The sequence below is a fragment of the Engraulis encrasicolus genome, chromosome 16 (genome assembly GCF_034702125.1).
Source record: "Engraulis encrasicolus isolate BLACKSEA-1 chromosome 16, IST_EnEncr_1.0, whole genome shotgun sequence".
NCBI lineage: Eukaryota > Metazoa > Chordata > Actinopteri > Clupeiformes > Engraulidae > Engraulis > Engraulis encrasicolus.
In genome coordinates this window covers 18,983,363-19,002,698 of record NC_085872.1, presented here as the reverse complement: position 1 = coordinate 19,002,698, position 19,336 = coordinate 18,983,363, and the positions used below count along the sequence as shown (strand labels likewise).

The 19,336-nt window shown below is 43.7% G+C and overlaps 1 protein-coding gene across 1 annotated transcript in view; it reads right to left on the bottom strand.

Annotated features, from left to right (window-relative positions):
• Positions 1-19,336, bottom strand: part of ak5 (adenylate kinase 5) — a 64,505-nt gene that overhangs the window by 20,738 nt on the left and 24,431 nt on the right. Inside the window, exons 7-8 of the mRNA XM_063220250.1 lie at positions 12,571-12,661; positions 4,825-4,907 (exon numbers count right to left, since the gene is read on the bottom strand). Coding sequence (XP_063076320.1) covers positions 4,825-4,907; positions 12,571-12,661 — 174 coding nt within the window. The remainder of the gene's footprint in view (positions 1-4,824; positions 4,908-12,570; positions 12,662-19,336) is intronic.

Below are 19,336 nucleotides of genomic sequence, written 5' to 3'. Positions count from 1 at the left end.
GTTGGTGAGGGTGCTGGAGGAAAAGCTGGTGTGTGTGTGTGTGTGTGTGTGTGTGTGTGTGTGTGTGTGTGTGTGTGTGTGTGTGTGTGTGTGTGTGTGTGTGTGTGTGTGTGTGTGTGTGTGTGTGTGTGTGTGTGTGTGTGTGTGTGTGTGTGTGTGTGTGTGTTGGACTGTATGTGGAATGCACTATGTATGAGAGGGAAAAGGAGAGAAAAGAGGCGTGTAGAATCATGGTTAAGAAGTAAAGATGTAAAAAGATGCTACATAGCACTCACACACACACACACACACACACACACACACACAGAGTTACTACACAAAATAGCTACTGAGATTCATATGCTTGGGTGCCTGGTCGTGCCTGCCAGAACTCATATTCAAATACTCTGCAAATATGCTGTGTGCAAAAATTGAAGGCACCCACATAATTACATGCACATACAATCTTTCCCTCTCTCTCTCTCTCTCTCTCTCATTCTCTCTCTCTCTCTCTCTCTCTCCTCTCTCTCTCTCTCTCTCTCTCTCTCTCTCTCTCTCTCTCTCTCTCTCTCTCTCTCTCTCTCTCTCACACACACACACACACACACACACACACACACACACACACACACACACACACACACACACACACACACACACACACACACACACACACACACGGGGCCACAGCTGTATGATGCTTGTGCTATTTGACATGCTTTGACCTTCAAAGGCAGAAGAGATTCAGCATCACAGCTGCTGTTCCAGAGCTTCGACCTACGCTCTCTACTCTTACTCCCCCCTATGCTCTCTCCTCTTACTCCTCTCTATGCTACCTCTACTCTTCCTCTCTGCTCTCTCTTATNCTCTCTCCTCTTCCTCCTCTCTATGCTCTCTCCTCTTCCTCCTCTCTATGCTCTCTACTCTTACTCCCCCCTATGCTCTCTCCTCTTACTCCTCCTCTATGCTCTCTACTCTTACTCCCCCCTATGCTCTCTCCTCTTACTCCTCTCTATGCTCTCTCCTCTTACTCCTCTCTATGCTCTCTTCTCTTACTCCTCTCTATGCTCTCTCCTCTAACTCCTCCTCTATGCTCTCTACTCTTACTCCCCCCTATGCTCTCTCCTCTTACTCCTCTCTTCTTACGCTCTCTCCTCTTACTCCTCTCTTCTTACGCTCTCTCCTCTTATATTACTTCTCTCTTCTTACTGTCACCACATTACTACTACATTTCTATGACGCGAAGGCAGAACAGCCTCCAAGACACAAAGGCTCCCATATGGAAAAAATGGTTAAGACCGTATAAGAATTTTACACTGTCTCAGCAGTAAATCCTTGTAGAAGTATTTTTTACATATACATATATATATATATATATATAAAATATATATGCCATGTATGATCTACTCCTGAAAGTGTCCCCTTTTGGTGTTTCCTCATACAGAATTATTAGGTGAAACTAGAATGAATGAAGTACAAATTGTACATGGCATTTACATGAATATGTGTGACACAATTACTTTCTTTGTATGCTTCATATACTTCAGTAAAATGCTCTTTGGTCTAATAGGTCGCTTTTATGACAACTGCGGAATACATTGGATTGTTCCATCTTCACGCTAGCAGCCAATTAAATCAAGCTAACCAAATAGCTGGTTTACCAGAGCTAGGCATTTTTCGAGGCAAGCAGGTATTCTGTCCAACATTTAAACAATCCGCTGATATACTGATATTTCAACCTATCACACGTTGGTGTGCCGTCTGTATGCAAACAGCAGTACAATAAAATTATGAAAATCAGCTGTAGGCCAAATGGCAACGTATAGGGGCAGTTTAAGACTATAGGGCTTGCAGCTGGTGACGGACATAGGCTAATTGAATGACATACAAAACGATTTTACTGTTTATTTAGGTATAAGTGACAGTCAGCTCCGGAAATAAAACAGCTGGTTTTTCTTCAGTTGTTGCAATGTCTCATCATCTGAACAATGTCTCATCATCTGAACATGGTGAAGAAAGACATAACTAGCATTATTTCATCACAAATAGCAAATTTCATAACTAACCAAATGTGTAGCCCCTTATGGCATGCCATACCTCCTGTGGCACGCTGTAATAGTCACTGAAAGGTTAATTACGATGGTACTACTCTCCTATGACATAACACAGAGCCTTTAGTAATACACTACATTGCCATTCTGGTAACAACACATTTATGATGATGTGTTTTAACGGGTTAATTAGCTAAATAAATTTGGGCCATAACCCCCCATAACCAATAATATTAATGTTTAACTAGGGCTGGGACTCGATTAAAAAATTAAATCGAATTAATCCATAGGCTTTGCAATTAATTAATTGAATGAATCGCATTTTAATCGAGTGTAAATATCTGACTTGAGAACAGTGAAAAATATTTTTTTTCACATGGATTTTGAATAATTACAGTAAACAAGCTTCATCTAAGACAGAACTCTTCTCAATTTCAGCAGGCTGTTCACCATCAGGCGTAATACTGCCAGAAGTATGTAGCTATATTATACTGAGATACATTTTTTAAATCATGTTAATTAATTAATTGAATCATGTGATTAATTAACCGAAATGAACGCGTTAATGTCCCAGCCCTATGTTTAACACATCATGTAATAGGCCTATTTATGTATGTTGAAGTTTTTAGATTGGTGGTTGTGTTGTCAAGATGTGAGGTTTCATGGCAGGGATTTTGCCCACTAATTGAATTGGTAATGCTGTTAGATCTCTTTTCTTGCCACACAGTGTGCTGCGCATGCACAGCATGTAAACTCAGATTATCCTATCGAAGCACCCAATACATATGAACCATAGCTCTAGTCAATAACTTTAGAAAAGTGGGACACTGTTAATCCCAATTTGAGGTCATATTACAGGGAGAGTTATAATGGTTAACTGATGAACAAAAGGAATACGGGCGCATCATATGTGCTGTGTATGATCACATAGTGAGTGGGTGAGTGCAGTAAATTTCCCTGTTTTGTTTTCTATGTTATCAATGTTGAACGGTGCAGCTTCCAAAAGGGCCATGGCAAGGGTAATTCATTTAGGCGACGTGCAACACAGGTTACACTGCAGGTCTAAAATGACTATAATTAGTGTAGACACCCATCAGCCGAGCCAAGGTGTTGAAACAGGGTAGGGCTCAGGGGTTCAAGGTGCAGCCAGCGAGGGGTTTTACAGTAGGTAGTAAATGGAGTGCCGTTGCCAAGGATCTTTCCATCAAATCTCTTTCTTTCAAAGCTTGTGGGAAATAAGTGGACAATTAGTGTCCATAGGAGGTTGGCAGGTTCAATTGGACATTGAATTGACCCTCTGGAGGGAAACCTTGACTTCATTGGAAATCATGTAGGGAAAATGCAACCATGTAGGAAAAATAAGCCACAATGGCAAATGAATACAATGATGGCCATCAGTAAATTGCAGTGCAATTGACATATCACAATAAAAACTGGCCATTGTTACATGCTGAGACACAAGGGGTCTGAGGGGCAGCTAAGCTTCCCACTGTAATGTAATGAAATAGAATTTTGATGTTTGCTAGTGGCAATCAGCATGTACATATTTTGAACAAATTTAATGAATATGCAAAATTTCTGAAAATAACAGGAACGTATGCTCTAAACTAAAAAATACATGAAGCTGGTTCAATGTCAAGACGTCATCCAGACAGCTGTATCAGTTTTAACAAAAGCTCGGAGCACTGACCTTCAATATTACATAACTAACAGTATCCTTACAACATAATTTAACATGTAGGCCAACACGAAATTAATCATCACAAGGAGGCAGACGAAAGGGAATTGTAGAAATGTCTCCGGTATCATGCTGGTATTCTGCATGCACATAATAAATGCTGCCTGGAGAGTCCATCCTGTATAGTAGCAGCAAGCAGGAGAAATGTCACCTGTCAAAATTGAGGCGGATGCTTGCTGTCAGGTTTTTTTCAGTGCCTCAGAGGGCAGCCAAGGTGACTGCCTGCTCCACTGCTGGTGCTGGTGTGGAGGGCTGCTTGTTGGCAGTGGTGGAACAATTGCACACAGGGCCCAGGGCAAAACACTGATAGGGCCCCCAATACGGCCTGCCAAGGTCACAATAGTGCCCTCAACAGCAATACAGAAGGGCCCTGGGCCTAGGGGCAAATGCCCCACTTGCCCCCTCCACCCCTGCTTGTTGCTCCCTGGCTGTTTCACTCAACTCTACTACTCCGCCCGTCAGCTTTTTACGCTCCACACTTGGTTGCTCTCCAAGACTCATCTGCACGCCAGCCCTCTTTTTAATGCCTCGGGAAGGCAGTAATATAGATTTGCAACATTTCATCAGGATAAGTGATATTTTTTTAATTAAATGAGCATATATAATAGTGTAAAGCAGGCTAACGTTATTTTACCAGCCCACAGGCGGTGGCAAAAAAATATGAGGGCGTTAAAGGTGCACTGTGTGCTATTTTTCTGTGAACTCATGCTGCCCATTCATAAATGATACCTTTTTCATGAATACTTAACACCACCATACAATTCTTAGTATTCCTTATGACTGGGAAAATTGCACTTTTCATACATGGAAATGAGGATCTTCTCCATCGTCCGCCATTTTGAATAACAACTCGCTGCACTTTGGTAATACCAGTAAGTAATAGTTCATTATGTAGAAAGTACAGTACATGTGAAAAGATCGAATTTGACAATAGGCAGCACAGTTTCAATGAGCAGCATAGTTGCAATACCTACTCTGACCACCATCCTACACGGTGCACCTTTAACTTACAATACATTGTGTTGTGCTCAGGATCACAGAGGAGGTCCTACCTACCTGCTCATCAAATTTGCACGGATCATCTGCCTCAGTTAAACTTGTCGTTTCTGACAGGACGCTGAGGTCAAGTTCACTGGGGCCTGCAGAGAGACAGCGACGGAGGCAGAGGCAAAGGCAGAGAGTGAGAGCGAGAGAGAGAGAGAGAGACAGACAGAGAGAGACAGAGAGAGAGAGAGTGAGAGCGAGAGAGAGAGAGAGAGACAGACAGAGAGAGACAGAGAGAGAGCAAGACAGAGGGAGATTATAATGGAAGAAAGGGATTAAGTCAAAACCCAAGACAATACTTAAAACCCAAGACAATACTTAAAAGGGCACCATTAAAACACAGAAACATCAAAGTTGATGTGACTCAACGAAAACCTGATGAAGCTCCTACAAACTGTCTCTCAAGCTCCAAGACGACGTCTAGTTGCTTACAACTAAACTCATTGAATGAAAACTCTCAACCTCAAGACACTTTGGTCTGGCATTATGGGAAAACATTTCTTTCAGCCACATAGTCAATTACATGTACTGAACAGAAATCTTGATTGAACTTAGCAGAACCAATCAAATCTCCAATTGCCATGTCAACATGTAGAGGAAAATATATACATTATAAATGTTTTGTGTAATGAGCTTGTCTCTAGGTACGTTAAATAATTTCACAGTCAAAACATCACAATAGAAACTCAGGGGTGAAATGTTATTATCAGATGGCTTAAGACATCTGTCATATTGTGCATTGCTATTTTGTAAGAATTGAAGGGAACAATCAAGACATTGTGTAACACGCCTTATTCCCAATTATTGCTGTTCTTGTCAGCTCTTATTTCTTTCTCAGCCACTTGAGTCCTCAATAATAACCTTTCTGGATTCTCTGCTTCACTCACTCATTATTTCCTCTTTTTCAGTCGATATGTGTGGACAACCTTCACAACAACGGCACGCCATGCCGCCTCACATAGCTTTCATTCAGGCACTGAATGGCTGCCCTTCTTGTTTATTATGTCATTGTTACTGTGTGGGCTGAGCAATTTCATATGTCGTTGCAATGACATTCTCTAGAGCAGCAGTTCTCAAACTTTTTCAGAACGAGGACCACTTTGACCACCAAAAATGTTCAGGGACCACCTGTCAACTGAATTGACAGTTGACGGGTGCTAATTTGACACTGCTAATTTCGATGCAGATCATTTAATTTTATTCACTTTACAAGCCTGTCTTATTGTGGTGAAAATAAGACTTCAGCTATCCTTAGCTTTGTAATAATTTTACAAATATAGCCTACAGCTAGCTTGTTTTGGAAAAGTAGAAATCCCCTCGCAGACCACCAGAGTTCTGTTGTGGACCACCCATGGTCCCCAGACCACACTTTGAGAATCACTACTCTACAGCTACCCTTCAATGCTGCTTTGCATGTAGACTTCTGACGTGTATAGATTATGTGTTAACTATGCTGTTTGCCACTGAGGTCATTCCTTTTGTATGTACATAATATATTGTGCATATTGTGGCACAGATGAAAACAAGAGTACTCTCGGGGGTGGAAGTTTGATTCGGATGGTTTCACATAAGCTATAGGCTATGTGCTGAATGCAAGCTGCTCAAACGCAAGAGCTCACAGGAATGCTAATGAGAGCCTATAACGCTGTTTCAAAAAGCAAAAAACAAATTCCTGAATCTGATTCAGCACTCTTGGATCAACAACCAGGCCAAGAATGATTTGTAACATGCAGTTGCGGAACAACACACAGGGCCCATGGGCAAGACACTTATAGGGCCCCCTATACAGCTTGCCAAGCTCAAAATAGGGCCCCCACCACCAATACGGGAGGGCCCTGGGCCCATTGGCATGTGCCCTGCTCACCCTCCCTATAGCTCCGGCCCTGGTGACATGTTTGCTGAGATAGAGAGGACAGCGTGGCCTTGACTATCAGAGCCAAAGGAGTCCGCCGCCGCATCAGGGAGGAGCAAACGCCATGTGCTGTGTGTGCATTGCAGCCTCCAAAATGCATCAGCCTGAACACTCCCCGATGCTGTCATTCATCTCAGCACCATTAGGGAAGGGCTTCAATGGTAATCCCACCTGAAACACCATCCAGCCGAGAGGAGAGGAGAGGAGAGGGGTCAAGTGAGCAATTTAGCAGAGTGGAAGTGATGCCCAAAACGCCAAGTGAACTGCTGTGCTTTTATCCTCTTGCTCTTGCTCTTGCTCTTGCTCTTGTTCTTTCTCTCTCTCTCTCTCTCTCTCTCTCTCTCTCTCTCTCTCTCTCTCTTTCTGTCTCTCTCTCTCTCTCTCTTTTAAATTAGCAATTTTCAGCAGTCTGCTAGGTTCTAAGAAATTGCTTCCCTGGGGAGAAGGCAAACTGTTTGTTGTGAAGATGAAAGCGATGGGGGTTATCGGGGAGTCGCATTTTAAAACCGGTCCCATCGCACCTGTGGCCCAGAGGAAGCTGAGGGAGGGCTGTCGCTGCCGGCGTCTCACTAGTAACCCCATTACCACTCTGACACAGGAAGAGGAGCCACTTGGAAAATTGACACTCCATTAGCCAACCCTCACCCTGCTTTTAGTGTGGCTGGCTGAGACAATGCTTTGCCGCAGTGGCGATGGTGGCCGGCCACTCCGCTTTCCGTCTGCCTGCTGCCTCCACAGCAGGCACATGGAGAAGGTCATTTGTGGGCAAACAGAGGTGAGAGGTCTGGTTAAGGCAGGGCTGGGGAACCTATGTCTTGAGGGCCGTTCACAGCCCTTGAGGCTGTTTTATTCGGCCCCCAACATAATTTTTATGTTATGCAGCTTCACATGACATGACATATTTTGGAAAGGAATCTTAGAAATTACATTTTCAATACAATTAGGTTATACTCAGGGGACCTAGAGAAGGTGGGGTCTGTTGTAAAGGTGGCTGCTTCAATATAGGCCTAAAGTGCATGGGAGGAAATCCTGGTTTGTGTTCATAGTACGGCCCGTCGGAGGACTTTTACAGCTCTTGGAGGAATTTGAAGTGGCCCTTAGAATGAAAAAGGTTCCCCACCCCTGGGTTAAGGTTAACCTACCCATCGCTGAGAGTTGTAAGGAGGTTAGTAGCTAGCTCTACAGTGACAGCTTGCCCAGAGCCATGTGGCATCAGAGGGATGCGGCGTCTCCAAAAGCTCTCCTCCTCCCCAAGAGCCAGTTGTAAGGGTAGGGAAACTGCTTTCCTCTATTTACTTTGAGGGAGGAATTGCATGTGCCACAGCACTCTGCCGACACAACAAGTGGATAAGGAAGACTTAAGGCTTGTGAATTTTGTATACCACATCAATTGTGTATGGATTTTTTTTTTCTCACACACTGGATTGGTGGCCTGTGTGTATTAGCTTTCCACCACATAATCTGGAAGGCATTTGTATACTGCATATACCATAGCTCACTGTCACACCACATTGGTAAAAAAGGCACCAAACAAAGAGAATGCAAAGTTGAGGACTGTTAGGATTAGGGATTCTCCATATTGGCAGGTACACAGTTTAAAGATTTATAAGACTGCATACCAATGGTTGGCGTCAACACTAAATGCACAGTGCTACATGTGTCACAGTGGAGTGGTGAGCTAATGTGTGTGTGTGTGTGTGTGTGTGTGTGTGTGTGTGTGTGTGTGTGTGTGTGTGTGTGTGTGTGTGTGTGTGTGTGTGTGTGTGTGTGTGTGTGTGTGTGTGTGTGTGTGTGTGTGTGTGTGTGTGTGTGTGTGTGTGTGTGTGTGTGTGTGTGTGTGTAAACACGTGTGTATGTGTATTTGTTTGTCTGTTTATATGTGCCGATGGGTACATACGCACAGTGTTTGTTTGCTTGGCTACTGTCATATCATATAAGTCTATAGGCATGCGTCACTGCATGATTACAATATTTCTGCATAATTAGATGGCATATAGTTCCCAGGGGACAGAGCAAAAAAAACACTGAGCCACTCAGTGACGAGATAGACGCTTACAGCATAATGGGGGCATATTATAACTGTACGCCATCTGAGAATAAGGAGGGAAACGTTCTGGACAGGATGTATGTTGTCTTTTATGAGCCATCGGTATAGGCGCTAGTGTTTGAAGATGAGACTACATTATCAGGTATACCACCTGCCCCCCAAAATGTCTGTGCACACCACTAACCACAGCAGACGACAAGACCATGACCACCTGGCCAGGACATCACATCCGACAACCTCCAAATGTCAACTCTCTTAATTGCCGAACTGCACTGGTTCAAAGACCCGATCCATCGCCAGATTTAATTATAGATTTGATTTACCACTCTGTCTGCCGTCCCTAACATATTTTTTTTGCAACAAAAAGTGAATCGACTTACATGCGTTTATTCCCACCGTCCATGCTATACATGTTAATCAAACAATAACATTTCAATGGAGAGAGAAAGGCCTGTAATTTCACTCATGATTACTATTCATTATCAATATTATGCACCCATTACATGATGCATTAGACCACCCTACTTTGCCTACCTGTATGTGTTTAACAAAATTAAATCACTTGGAGATATTTCTGAAGCAATTATGCAAATACAGTATGCACCATACGACCAGCAAGTCTGATGAGAAAATGACTAGGCTGGAACTTGACCTTCAACACAAGTCTATTAATGGTCACTATCAGCGACCGTCTCTGAGCCGTCTCTATTGATCGCATGCTACCATACTCCCATTGGCGGAACAATTGCACACAGGGCCCCAGGGCAAAACACTTATCGGGCCCATTAGATGGCCTGACAAGATCACAATTGGGCCCCCACCACCAATGCAAGAGTGCCCTGGGCCCAGGGGCAAATGCCCTGCTCGCTTTCCCTATAGCTCCGGCCCTGCGTACTCCTCTCCTCCCGCCACCGACACACAAACAGCCGTCTGAGGAGATGAGCCATGAAAATCAATTCTGCACGTCTATTAATCAAGCGGTCAATAACCAACTAACCAGTCAATCACAACAAGAAGCGCCAGCCTTATTCTGTTCCGACCCCTTACTCTTCCTGTCATACAATACATTTTCGGATTACCCATTAGCAGGGCCGCGTTAACCCTCGCCGGGGCCCGGTGCAGACGCAATCCGGGGCCCCTACACCACATTATAATGAGCCATGGCCTATTTAAAACGCACGAAACAACCCAGGCTACACGTTCTACTCCAACAGAAAAAAGGGTGCGCGGAACCCCCTGCTGAGTTCACCAGTCGCAACGCAAGCCATTGGAAGGCTAGCCAGCTGACAGGGAGGATATTCTGTGCTACCGTTTAGCAGAGTAAACGTCGGCTCAGCTAGAACTACCAAACAGAAGCACAACCAAGAGTCTCTGATACGTTGCTGCCGACCAATTTGTCGAATCCAAACCGTCGTGGGAAACACGTGTTAATTAATGTAACTTCCAATGGCCTTGGAAAGACTAGCTGTCTGTCAGAGGAAAGTAGCCTACTCAGCTGTCGCTTGACGCGAGGAAGGGGAATCCCCTTAGCAGCGAACCACAGCAAAGTGAAGCTGTCACGAAATCCCCTGAAAATGTATAGGCTACCAATTAAGAAGTCAGCGGTTTTCATCTAGATGGTGCATTACAATGCAATAGTGTGCAATCATTACAGTAGATTACGGTGCAAACTCGTAGGCCAAATCAAATGTTTAGATGTGGATGTGGATGTATCACGCAAGTTTTTTTCCCTCCCAGATAAGAGCCACTTGCTAACTGAACAATCCGCGAGTGGTACCCAGGCATGTTTTAACTGAACACAAAGCCGAACGCAAAGATATACACTGACAGAGCATCGACATTAGACCTATTACAGTGTTTTAGGGAAATGGCCATAACATTGCTTTAGGAAAATGCGACTAGCCTCATTTTAGTGTTTGCTAGATTGGCTTGCCCTGTTGTTGTCAGACTGTCAGAACTTTGAGTGCTGGTTGGTGCACTTGCTACGTAGCATTATTGTGAACACTTTTTAAAAAAACACCTCAGAAGTGGTCCTCGCCGCGCCATGCAAGACTTTTGTTTCGCGAATTCAGTTGGGTGCGTGATTTATTTCCCCATGTTTTAACAATAGAATAAGATAAAGTTAGGTTGGTGTGCTGTGCTCTGTTTGCTTAGCTTAGGCCTACATGATTGCACAAGTCCATGATCGCTATGCAACAATTATTACAAAAAGCGATTATAACACTGACATTACAAAAATGGATAACGTTGCCAACCTTCTCTTCAATGCGTTAATCCATGCCGGGCTGAAGTTTATCCGTACAATCTGAAGCAAGTGCTGACGCCGAGTTTCTCACATCTTTTTTAGACAGTAGCCCATCATCAAACTATAAAATTATTGACCACCGTTTTCACTGGTGGCACACAACCAGAAGCATCTGACTGAAATGATAAGTTCCGACCTCCGATTCCAGCGTGCGCAGAGGCGATTCTAGGCTCAGTAGGGGGGCCAAGCGATACTTAAAAAGAAAGAACACTTGTAACAAATCGCCACTACTGTTCCCCAGCTACAGTCTTGGGGGGCCCAAGCTGCCTGTCTAGCCTGGTGACAAGATATGCATATGCGCCTCTGCTTGCCTACGGATGGCGAAATGCGTCAAAAGTACAATTGATTGTCTCAAAATATCGTTTCATATTTTCCAATCTCACGACGTCCGGGGCCCCCTCTAGTGGCGGGGCCCGGTGCTGCAGCACCGGTTGCACCATAGGATAACGCGGCCCTGCCCATTAGGGCCAGTGGCACAGTGCCCAGGAGCACCAACCATATTTTGACCAATGAAGGGGCACCACATGGCACAAGTTTTTACAAATATTGTTCATAAAGGGGGCACCTCTTAGGTATAGTGCCCAGGGGCACCCGATTATCATAATACGATACAAAAACAAAAACAAAACACAACACAACTTCGCCCAATCTCCATGTGCTCCAGACAGCCCGGCCCGTCATTCTGCAGTTCGTCTGCCTGCCTGCCTGTCTGCACTGCCTTGGCCCGATCCCTGCACTCTCCAAGGTTAGTGGCTGCATGTGACATCATTAATGCTCCACATCAGAATGTAGCAGGTCACGTCCTCAAGGTCCTTGAGCTCTGCACTCCTGTATGAAAGCAAGAAAATGCTAAACAACCAGCCGAACTTGTTGTCGGCAATGCACGCAAGGACAGAACAGTGTGTGTGTGTGTGTGTGTGTGTGTGTGTGTGTGTGTGTGTGTGTGTGTGTGTGTGTGTGTGTGTGTGTGTGTGTGTGTGTGTGTGTGTGTGTGTGTGTGTGTGTGCGTTTGTGTTTGTGTGTGTGTTTGTGTGTGTGTGTGTGTGTGTCTGTGCGTGCGTGCGTGCGTGCGTGCGTGTGTGCGTGCGTGCGTTCGTGTGTGTGGGTGTGGGTGTGGGTGTGTGTGTGTGCACATGCATGTGTGGGCCTGTCTGTGTGTTTATATGTGTGTGTGTGTGGTATCCTTACTGCACGGCTTTACACGTTTCACCCTCATCCATCATGAGCTGGGAGCCTTAGCAGGGCCTTCACGTACTGATACACCATACAGTATTTGTTCCCTCCTTCTCTGTGCAATGTCACCCTCATTCCATCTCTCACACGCAGACCAATTTTCAGACCAATATTTAGTGAAGAAATCTGTTTGTGCCTTTTATTAGCAGAACAATATTTACATTTTCGTCAACCCAACGCCTTGAATAGAGAGATGCTGAGATGTGCAGGTAGGCTACATGCTGATCAATACAATACCTAAAAGAGAATATTAACACGTACCAGCCACTGGCTCTTTCGAGGGGAAGAGTTTGTTGTCCACGGTCAGACTGATGTCAAAGAAGACGTCTTCTTCGTCCCTGTCCGCATCGAGCTGTGCAGGCAAGAAAGAAAAGGACACAATGAGTCACTGGAAACACTCAAAATCCTGTCACAACCCTGCATGCAGATGAACACAAGACGGAGCTGTCAGTCTCCATCGTTTATTCTCCTTTCCACACTTTTATACACTGTGCATAAAAATAAACTCAGAGAAGTGCACTCAATTCTACTCGCACTCAACATGCAGGTGTTTGATTATATTTAGCAGGTCTTTCAGATTTAAATTGTTTCATGAATAACTTTTAAAATAACATGGTATTTGAGATTTGCATAGATTAACAGTGACTGTTACGTTTTACGCAATCACAATGGTTAAAGGTAGAAAAAAGTATTTTTTCACATCCAACAATATGCCAATATCAGATTTCAGTCCCTCCATCACATCACACAGACACTCACTGAGTCACTCACTCGCACACACACAAACAGACACACACACACGCACACACGCACACACGCACACGCACGCAGGCATGCGCGCGCGCACGCACGCACGCACGCACGCACACACACACACACACACACACACACACACGCACACACACACACACACACACACACACGCACACACACACCAGTTCCATCAATAAATCTCTGTCTCTTTCACACACATAGAAAAAAAAACATCTTAAGATGTGAGAAGGCTAAGGAATGACACCCCCCCCCCCGTCCTCACCCTCACCCATTTTCCTGTTCACCTCTTCCCTGGTTTCTATGACAACAGACTAAAAAGAGCTTTCGTGTAGCGTGCGCTGTGGAGGCGTGTCTCCGCGTGGAAGGCTTCTGGAAGGGCCGTACCTGTTGCACTGCTACAAGTGACTGGCTCTATCGACTGTTCAAAGACGTTTGTTGATGTTCAAAGACATGCTGTAAGTGCACAGCCATTTAGGTCAGTCTTGTACAGAGCACCGACTCCATAGCAGAATTCCGCTCCCACAGCTACTGAACGACACTGTACTCTGTAGGCAGACATGTTGCATTGTTCCAGACAACTGCTTTCATCTCCCAGCTGCTCCTGCAGATTAGTGGGGCCCCAGCAAATATGGAAGGACTGAAAGTGAATAAAGTGTGTTGAACTGTGAGGGAATTAAATCTCAAACAAATGTTCAGGGGTAGTGGAATTTTCAAATACAGATACGAAATATTATGGTTAATTTAATTTCTTACAGAATTAACAGGCACAACAACAGAAGGAATAAGCTATTGCTTTCAAGCAGCCCTTCTGCAATACCCTGTGTCCAAAATGTAGACTGAAAACATTTTATCTGTTAATGCGTCCTGTACCTGTAGGTTTGCAAATTGCCACCTGTCTCAATCGACTTCCTATACACTAATCCAGGCTTATTCCTCTTCCTCATCAGCTTCTTGGATTCTTGAAGTGAAGAATTGTTTTGACTGATACTGAGCTAATACCTTCTATTTTCAGCTTATCCAACTGGGGGGATACGTTATACCTCTGTCCTCTGACCATTTCATCTGGCTCATGTCTTCATTAATGTCTTAAACACAAGCAGGTGATTGGAGTGCTTCTGGGTCTTCACCTTTCCCCCCTTGGTGCTCTTCAGTGTAGGGGCTCTCAAGAACGCCCTGAAGAAGGCCATGAGGGCCGAAACGCGTAGGCATTATTGTCGCCAAATAAAAAAGTAAAAATTGCAACTTTGAGTGCCTCAGCATTTGTCTACCTGGACCTTCATTAATGTCTTAATTTGGGAATGATGTGTTGTATGCCAACCTTAGAATGTTGAAGTGTTTTTACTAAATAAATCAAAACTGCTTTTCTAAAAATTCACCGATCTAATGTGTTTTTAGTCTACACACCAGAAAAGGCCAACCATTTCACCATTTACAGTGCTCAAAGCGTGACCACTTCATCAGTCGTCATGTTATGAAATACCACGCACACCACAGCTGCAAAAGAACAAGGACAGCACTGGCAGCACATTATTCATTTAATTTATGTGTCATCCGTATCTTTATAACAGTCACATACCAAAAAGGACACCATGAAACCCCAGAGAAAAAAACAATGATACTATCCATGTTCTCCTCATCAAAAGTCTGCATTTCTACTCTTCCAAACCAAGATGCAAACCAAACATGGTCAACAGCTACTTCAAAATATTCTATTTCATGTGCCTAAAGAAGACATTATTGGTTTCAGGCATAAACATAGAATAAGGTTCATGTTGAAATGACATAAGGACACTGTCAAAAACCCAATAATGTGCTAAACTTGACTTGACTTGATTGGACAAACACATGCTTTTCATTGTGGTATATGTGCGTGGACCGCCAGAGTGACCGCCAGACCAGAGGAGAGGAGAGCAGGAGATTTAGGATCCCTTTGGCAGGTTAATTGAAAGAGCAGTGAAGAAGCTTAGGGCCTCTGAGGCCTGTCACGGGGTCCCTTGTGAGGGTGGCAAAGCAGAGCCGAGAGCTGTCTAAAGCCCATGTGGCAGTTAATGAAGATGCTCTCTCTTGCTGAGGAAAGAAAAGGGTGACTTCAATCAAGCCTTGCAACAATGTTATATATAAAAAAAACTGTGTTATTTCTCTGTTATGGCTGGGTGCCATATTCCGGCTGGCGTTTAAAAAGTGTCTGGGTCTGGTCATCAGAGGTTTTCAGTTGAATGGGAGTTTCAATTAAAATTGAACTCATGCCACCCCCTTTGCTCCTTCATCACACAAAGGCGCATACACACACGCACTCACACACACACACGCACACACACACACACACACACACACACACGCACTCACACACACACACACGCACACACACACACACACACACACACACACACACACACACACACACACACACACACACACACACAGACACACACACACACACACACACACACACACACACACACACACACACACACACAGAGACACAGACACACACACACACACACACACACAAACAAGATGCAAGGTGACACCTACGTCATGAGACCTGTTGGCTTCTGAAGCTGTATTTCATCATGTTCACTAGGTAGCTTTTTCAAAAAAGCCTTCCTGTGTTACAATACAGTACCATCCCGACTTTGAAGAATGAACCACAAACATAACAGGACCTTGCATGGACAGCTTCTATTGGAAAAAATATATATTTTGGGCTTTGTGAGGATGTCAAAGGTCAGAGTGGTTTTATCCGTCTCTTAGCTCCAGTGTTACACTGATAAGAGTGCGTAGAGCACTTAATATTTCCAATCGCCAGTGGATTTCAAAGTCGGCCAAAAATTCCAAAACCAAAAATAAGCTACACAAGTATTTTACTTCTTTACCATGTTAATGTAGGGCCTATGTATTATGCTTTCTGTAGTACTTGAATGGGTTTAGGATTGCAACAACTTCATCGATTTGTGAAACCGGGTGCACAGAAAAAATAGTGTGGCACGGCTCATGTCAGGGGGGCCTTGGCTGGATTCTACTGGTATATGGGGGGGCCTTGTCATGGTTAAGTTTGGGAAGCCCTGTCCCATCCATGCAGGGAGCTGAGGAGGTGCAGCAGTATGAGGGGGCTTTGCTGTTAGAGAGGCTAAGCAGCTAAACACCCCACTGTGTTCTGCCATAGAGGCTGACATAAATGGATTAAGAGCTAAGAATAAACCATTTTATGTTCATGCAACCTCCTGAAGAGTGTTTTACCCCTGACTGAATTTGAATCCAGATGGAAGGGGCCGGAAGTCCACCTGTTTGTGTCACTGTGAGCTATGTTCACAGATCACACGTTTAATGTGTTGATTTTTTCGTGAAATTAAGAAGGGAATGAAAAAAATACTGAAATCATTTGTCAAGTCAAAAATGCTTTGACTGTTCTCTGAGACTTTAGCAACGACACACAGCCACGTCGTGGTAAATGCCACGTCCTGCTATCCTGATAAATACTTGCGATAGTTAATGTCGGTGACATATTGATGTCACATGCCGTCATCAATTCGCTATGGCAACCGTATGTGACATAAGACGTTATGCCATCGCAGCCATGACAAGATGACATAATGTGGACCAACTGTCAAGGCTACTCAACTCAGGAAAGGACTATGCTGCAGCTATGCCTCTGGCATCACAATGACAGACCTAGTGAAGTGGTTGAACAGTCATGCCTTACTCACATGTAGGGCTGCACAATTAATCGAAAAATAATCAAAATCGTGATAAAATAGTGAAATCGAACTCATGATTTTAATCGTGATTTAATCGTGGCAATAGTGAACTACTTTTGAGAGCGTCCTTGAAGCCAGAACATACTGACAGGCTTGTGTTTCTGGCCAGAAATCTGTCCACTTAAGTTTAACTGCTATTGCCTTTACATAATTATTACAATTAATTTTATTTTGCTCATCCCGTATGTAATTCATTCTTGGTTATACTTCATCTTGTTATAATTTTCAAAAAATCCTGCAAAAATCAATAATCGTGATTAATAATCGTGATTATGATTTTGACCAAAATAATAGTGATTATGAATTTTTTTCTATAATCGTGCAGCCCTACTCACATGTGTTACTCAATGAGATCTTATGGCGTCCTGGTGGGCATAGCAGTTGAAGTCACTATAGCCCCTAACCTAGAGAGTGCCATGATTATTGTTTCCATGGCATGTGTAGTGCAGTCTGCTTTAACCCATTTTGTCCTAAGCCCTTTTCGGGGAAAGGGTGCCCTCTGCGTATTACATCCTAAATATCTCAGCCTCCGAAGCACACACAAACATGAAATAAGTTGCATTTAAAACCTAGGATCCTCGTTTTGCATAAGAATGTGTTCATTCAGCTCTAACTTACCTACATTTTTAATAAAACAGCTCAAATCTGAAGAACCTGAATGCAATGTATATGTGTCTCCAGGACACAATGGGTTAAACCTTCAGGCCTGCCTATGTGTGCGTGTGTGCCTGTGTGTGTGTGTGTGTGTGTGTGTGTGTGTGTGTGTGTGTGTGTGTGTGTGTGTGTGTGTGTGTGTGTGTGTGTGTGTGTGTGTGTGTGTGTGTGTGTGTGTGTGTGTGTGTGTGTGTGTGCGTGAGAGAGAGAGAGAGAGAGAGACAGAGAGAGAGAGAGAGAGAGAGAGAGAGAGAGAGAGAGAGAGAGAGAGAGAGAGAGAGAGAGAGAGAGAGAGAGATGATATTGTGGTGTATCTGTGTGCATGTGTAGCATTTAAATGCACTGGGAGAACTAAGAGTTTGCAGCTGTCGAGATTTACAAAGCAGATTATTTTTACTGATGCCGAACTATACCGACATTTAATCTGGGTTATACTAACTCCTCTGCAAGGAAATTAACTTAAACTATATAAGATTAGGAGATATCTTAAAATAAGCACGCAGGAATATGACATGACAGCAACTCACTGATAAGAAAGAATGAAAAATAAATAACATCCTGTTTTGAGCCACCGTAATAGCTCTGACTGAGTATGACACACTGTAGCCTAAATAGGACAGCTCTTATACACTACTCCCTTTTTTCTTCAAGGCACAGCATTTCAGGCCATCTCTCTCCTAATGTCTACCCAAGAAAGTGTAAGAAAGTGAGTAGGCAGTGCTCTGTGGAGCTGGGGGCGTGATGCGATCAGGGGGTGTTATTAGACCTATTAGTTACGGACACACTCATTTCCTGCGTGGCCCTGAAGGACAAAACTCTAATTGCTGTGTTGCCATGAAGATGGAGGCATCTTAAGACCTGATCACCACGCACGCTGTGATAATTAACCATGGAACAGGTGATAAATCACCATAGTTATGGGGAGAAGGGTCCCTTTATTCTTCAATCAGAATGAAGAATGTGGCAAATATCTGCACATACACAGAAACCTTGGTGATTAGTAACTTTTAAGTTTGCTCAATTTACAATGACATTTAGCCAATGAAATTGAGGAACTGAACAAGCAGTTTTACAATGTAACAGTGAACAATGACAGGAAATCATAGGCCTATCTGTTTGCAGGTCCACCAGTTCAGCCTTACGGCACTAAAGCATGAAGAACCATAACATGACAAACCTTATGAATGAAATGACACTGACCTGTTAAGACTATACATTCTGGTTTGAAACCAGCCCTTTGCTGATCCAAAATCAGAGACCTGTCTTGTCGTTTTCAGCAACTATTACTTGCTTTAACTGATGAACGTGATTTTCAGCTTTTTGGGTCTGACCCTAAATCTGTATGTGCTGCTCAGCTGACCTAACTAAATCCTAATTCAATGTTCTACGGAGATTTCATGATTTCTAGTGCTTTTAAAGTCCCTTGTACTGACCAGACACTGCAAAAACTTGATGGTTCATGTTGAAACAGCATTAACAGAGAGAGGAGTAGTGCTATCCCCTGGGGAGGGTGTGTTGTAGACTGGGTTGACTCAGACTCAGACAGTCAAGCCAGGGCTCAGTGCCATTACAACTCAGTGGTTTCTCAAACAACAACATGGTGATAAGGACAATATCTGTTCATACAAAATTAAAGATTGAATCTTCTACAGCTCCTGCATTTTAGCCTAGACAACATCTACAACGTCATCACGAGAAGATTCAGGAGGCATCTTACTCAGAGTGATGAATGGCTTACACCAAAATATGCATTATAAGATGACACACTGGCAATGGCTTGGCAAAAAGGGCTACAACAAAGACAAAAAATGACTGAAAATCACTTTGCAGATGACATTTTT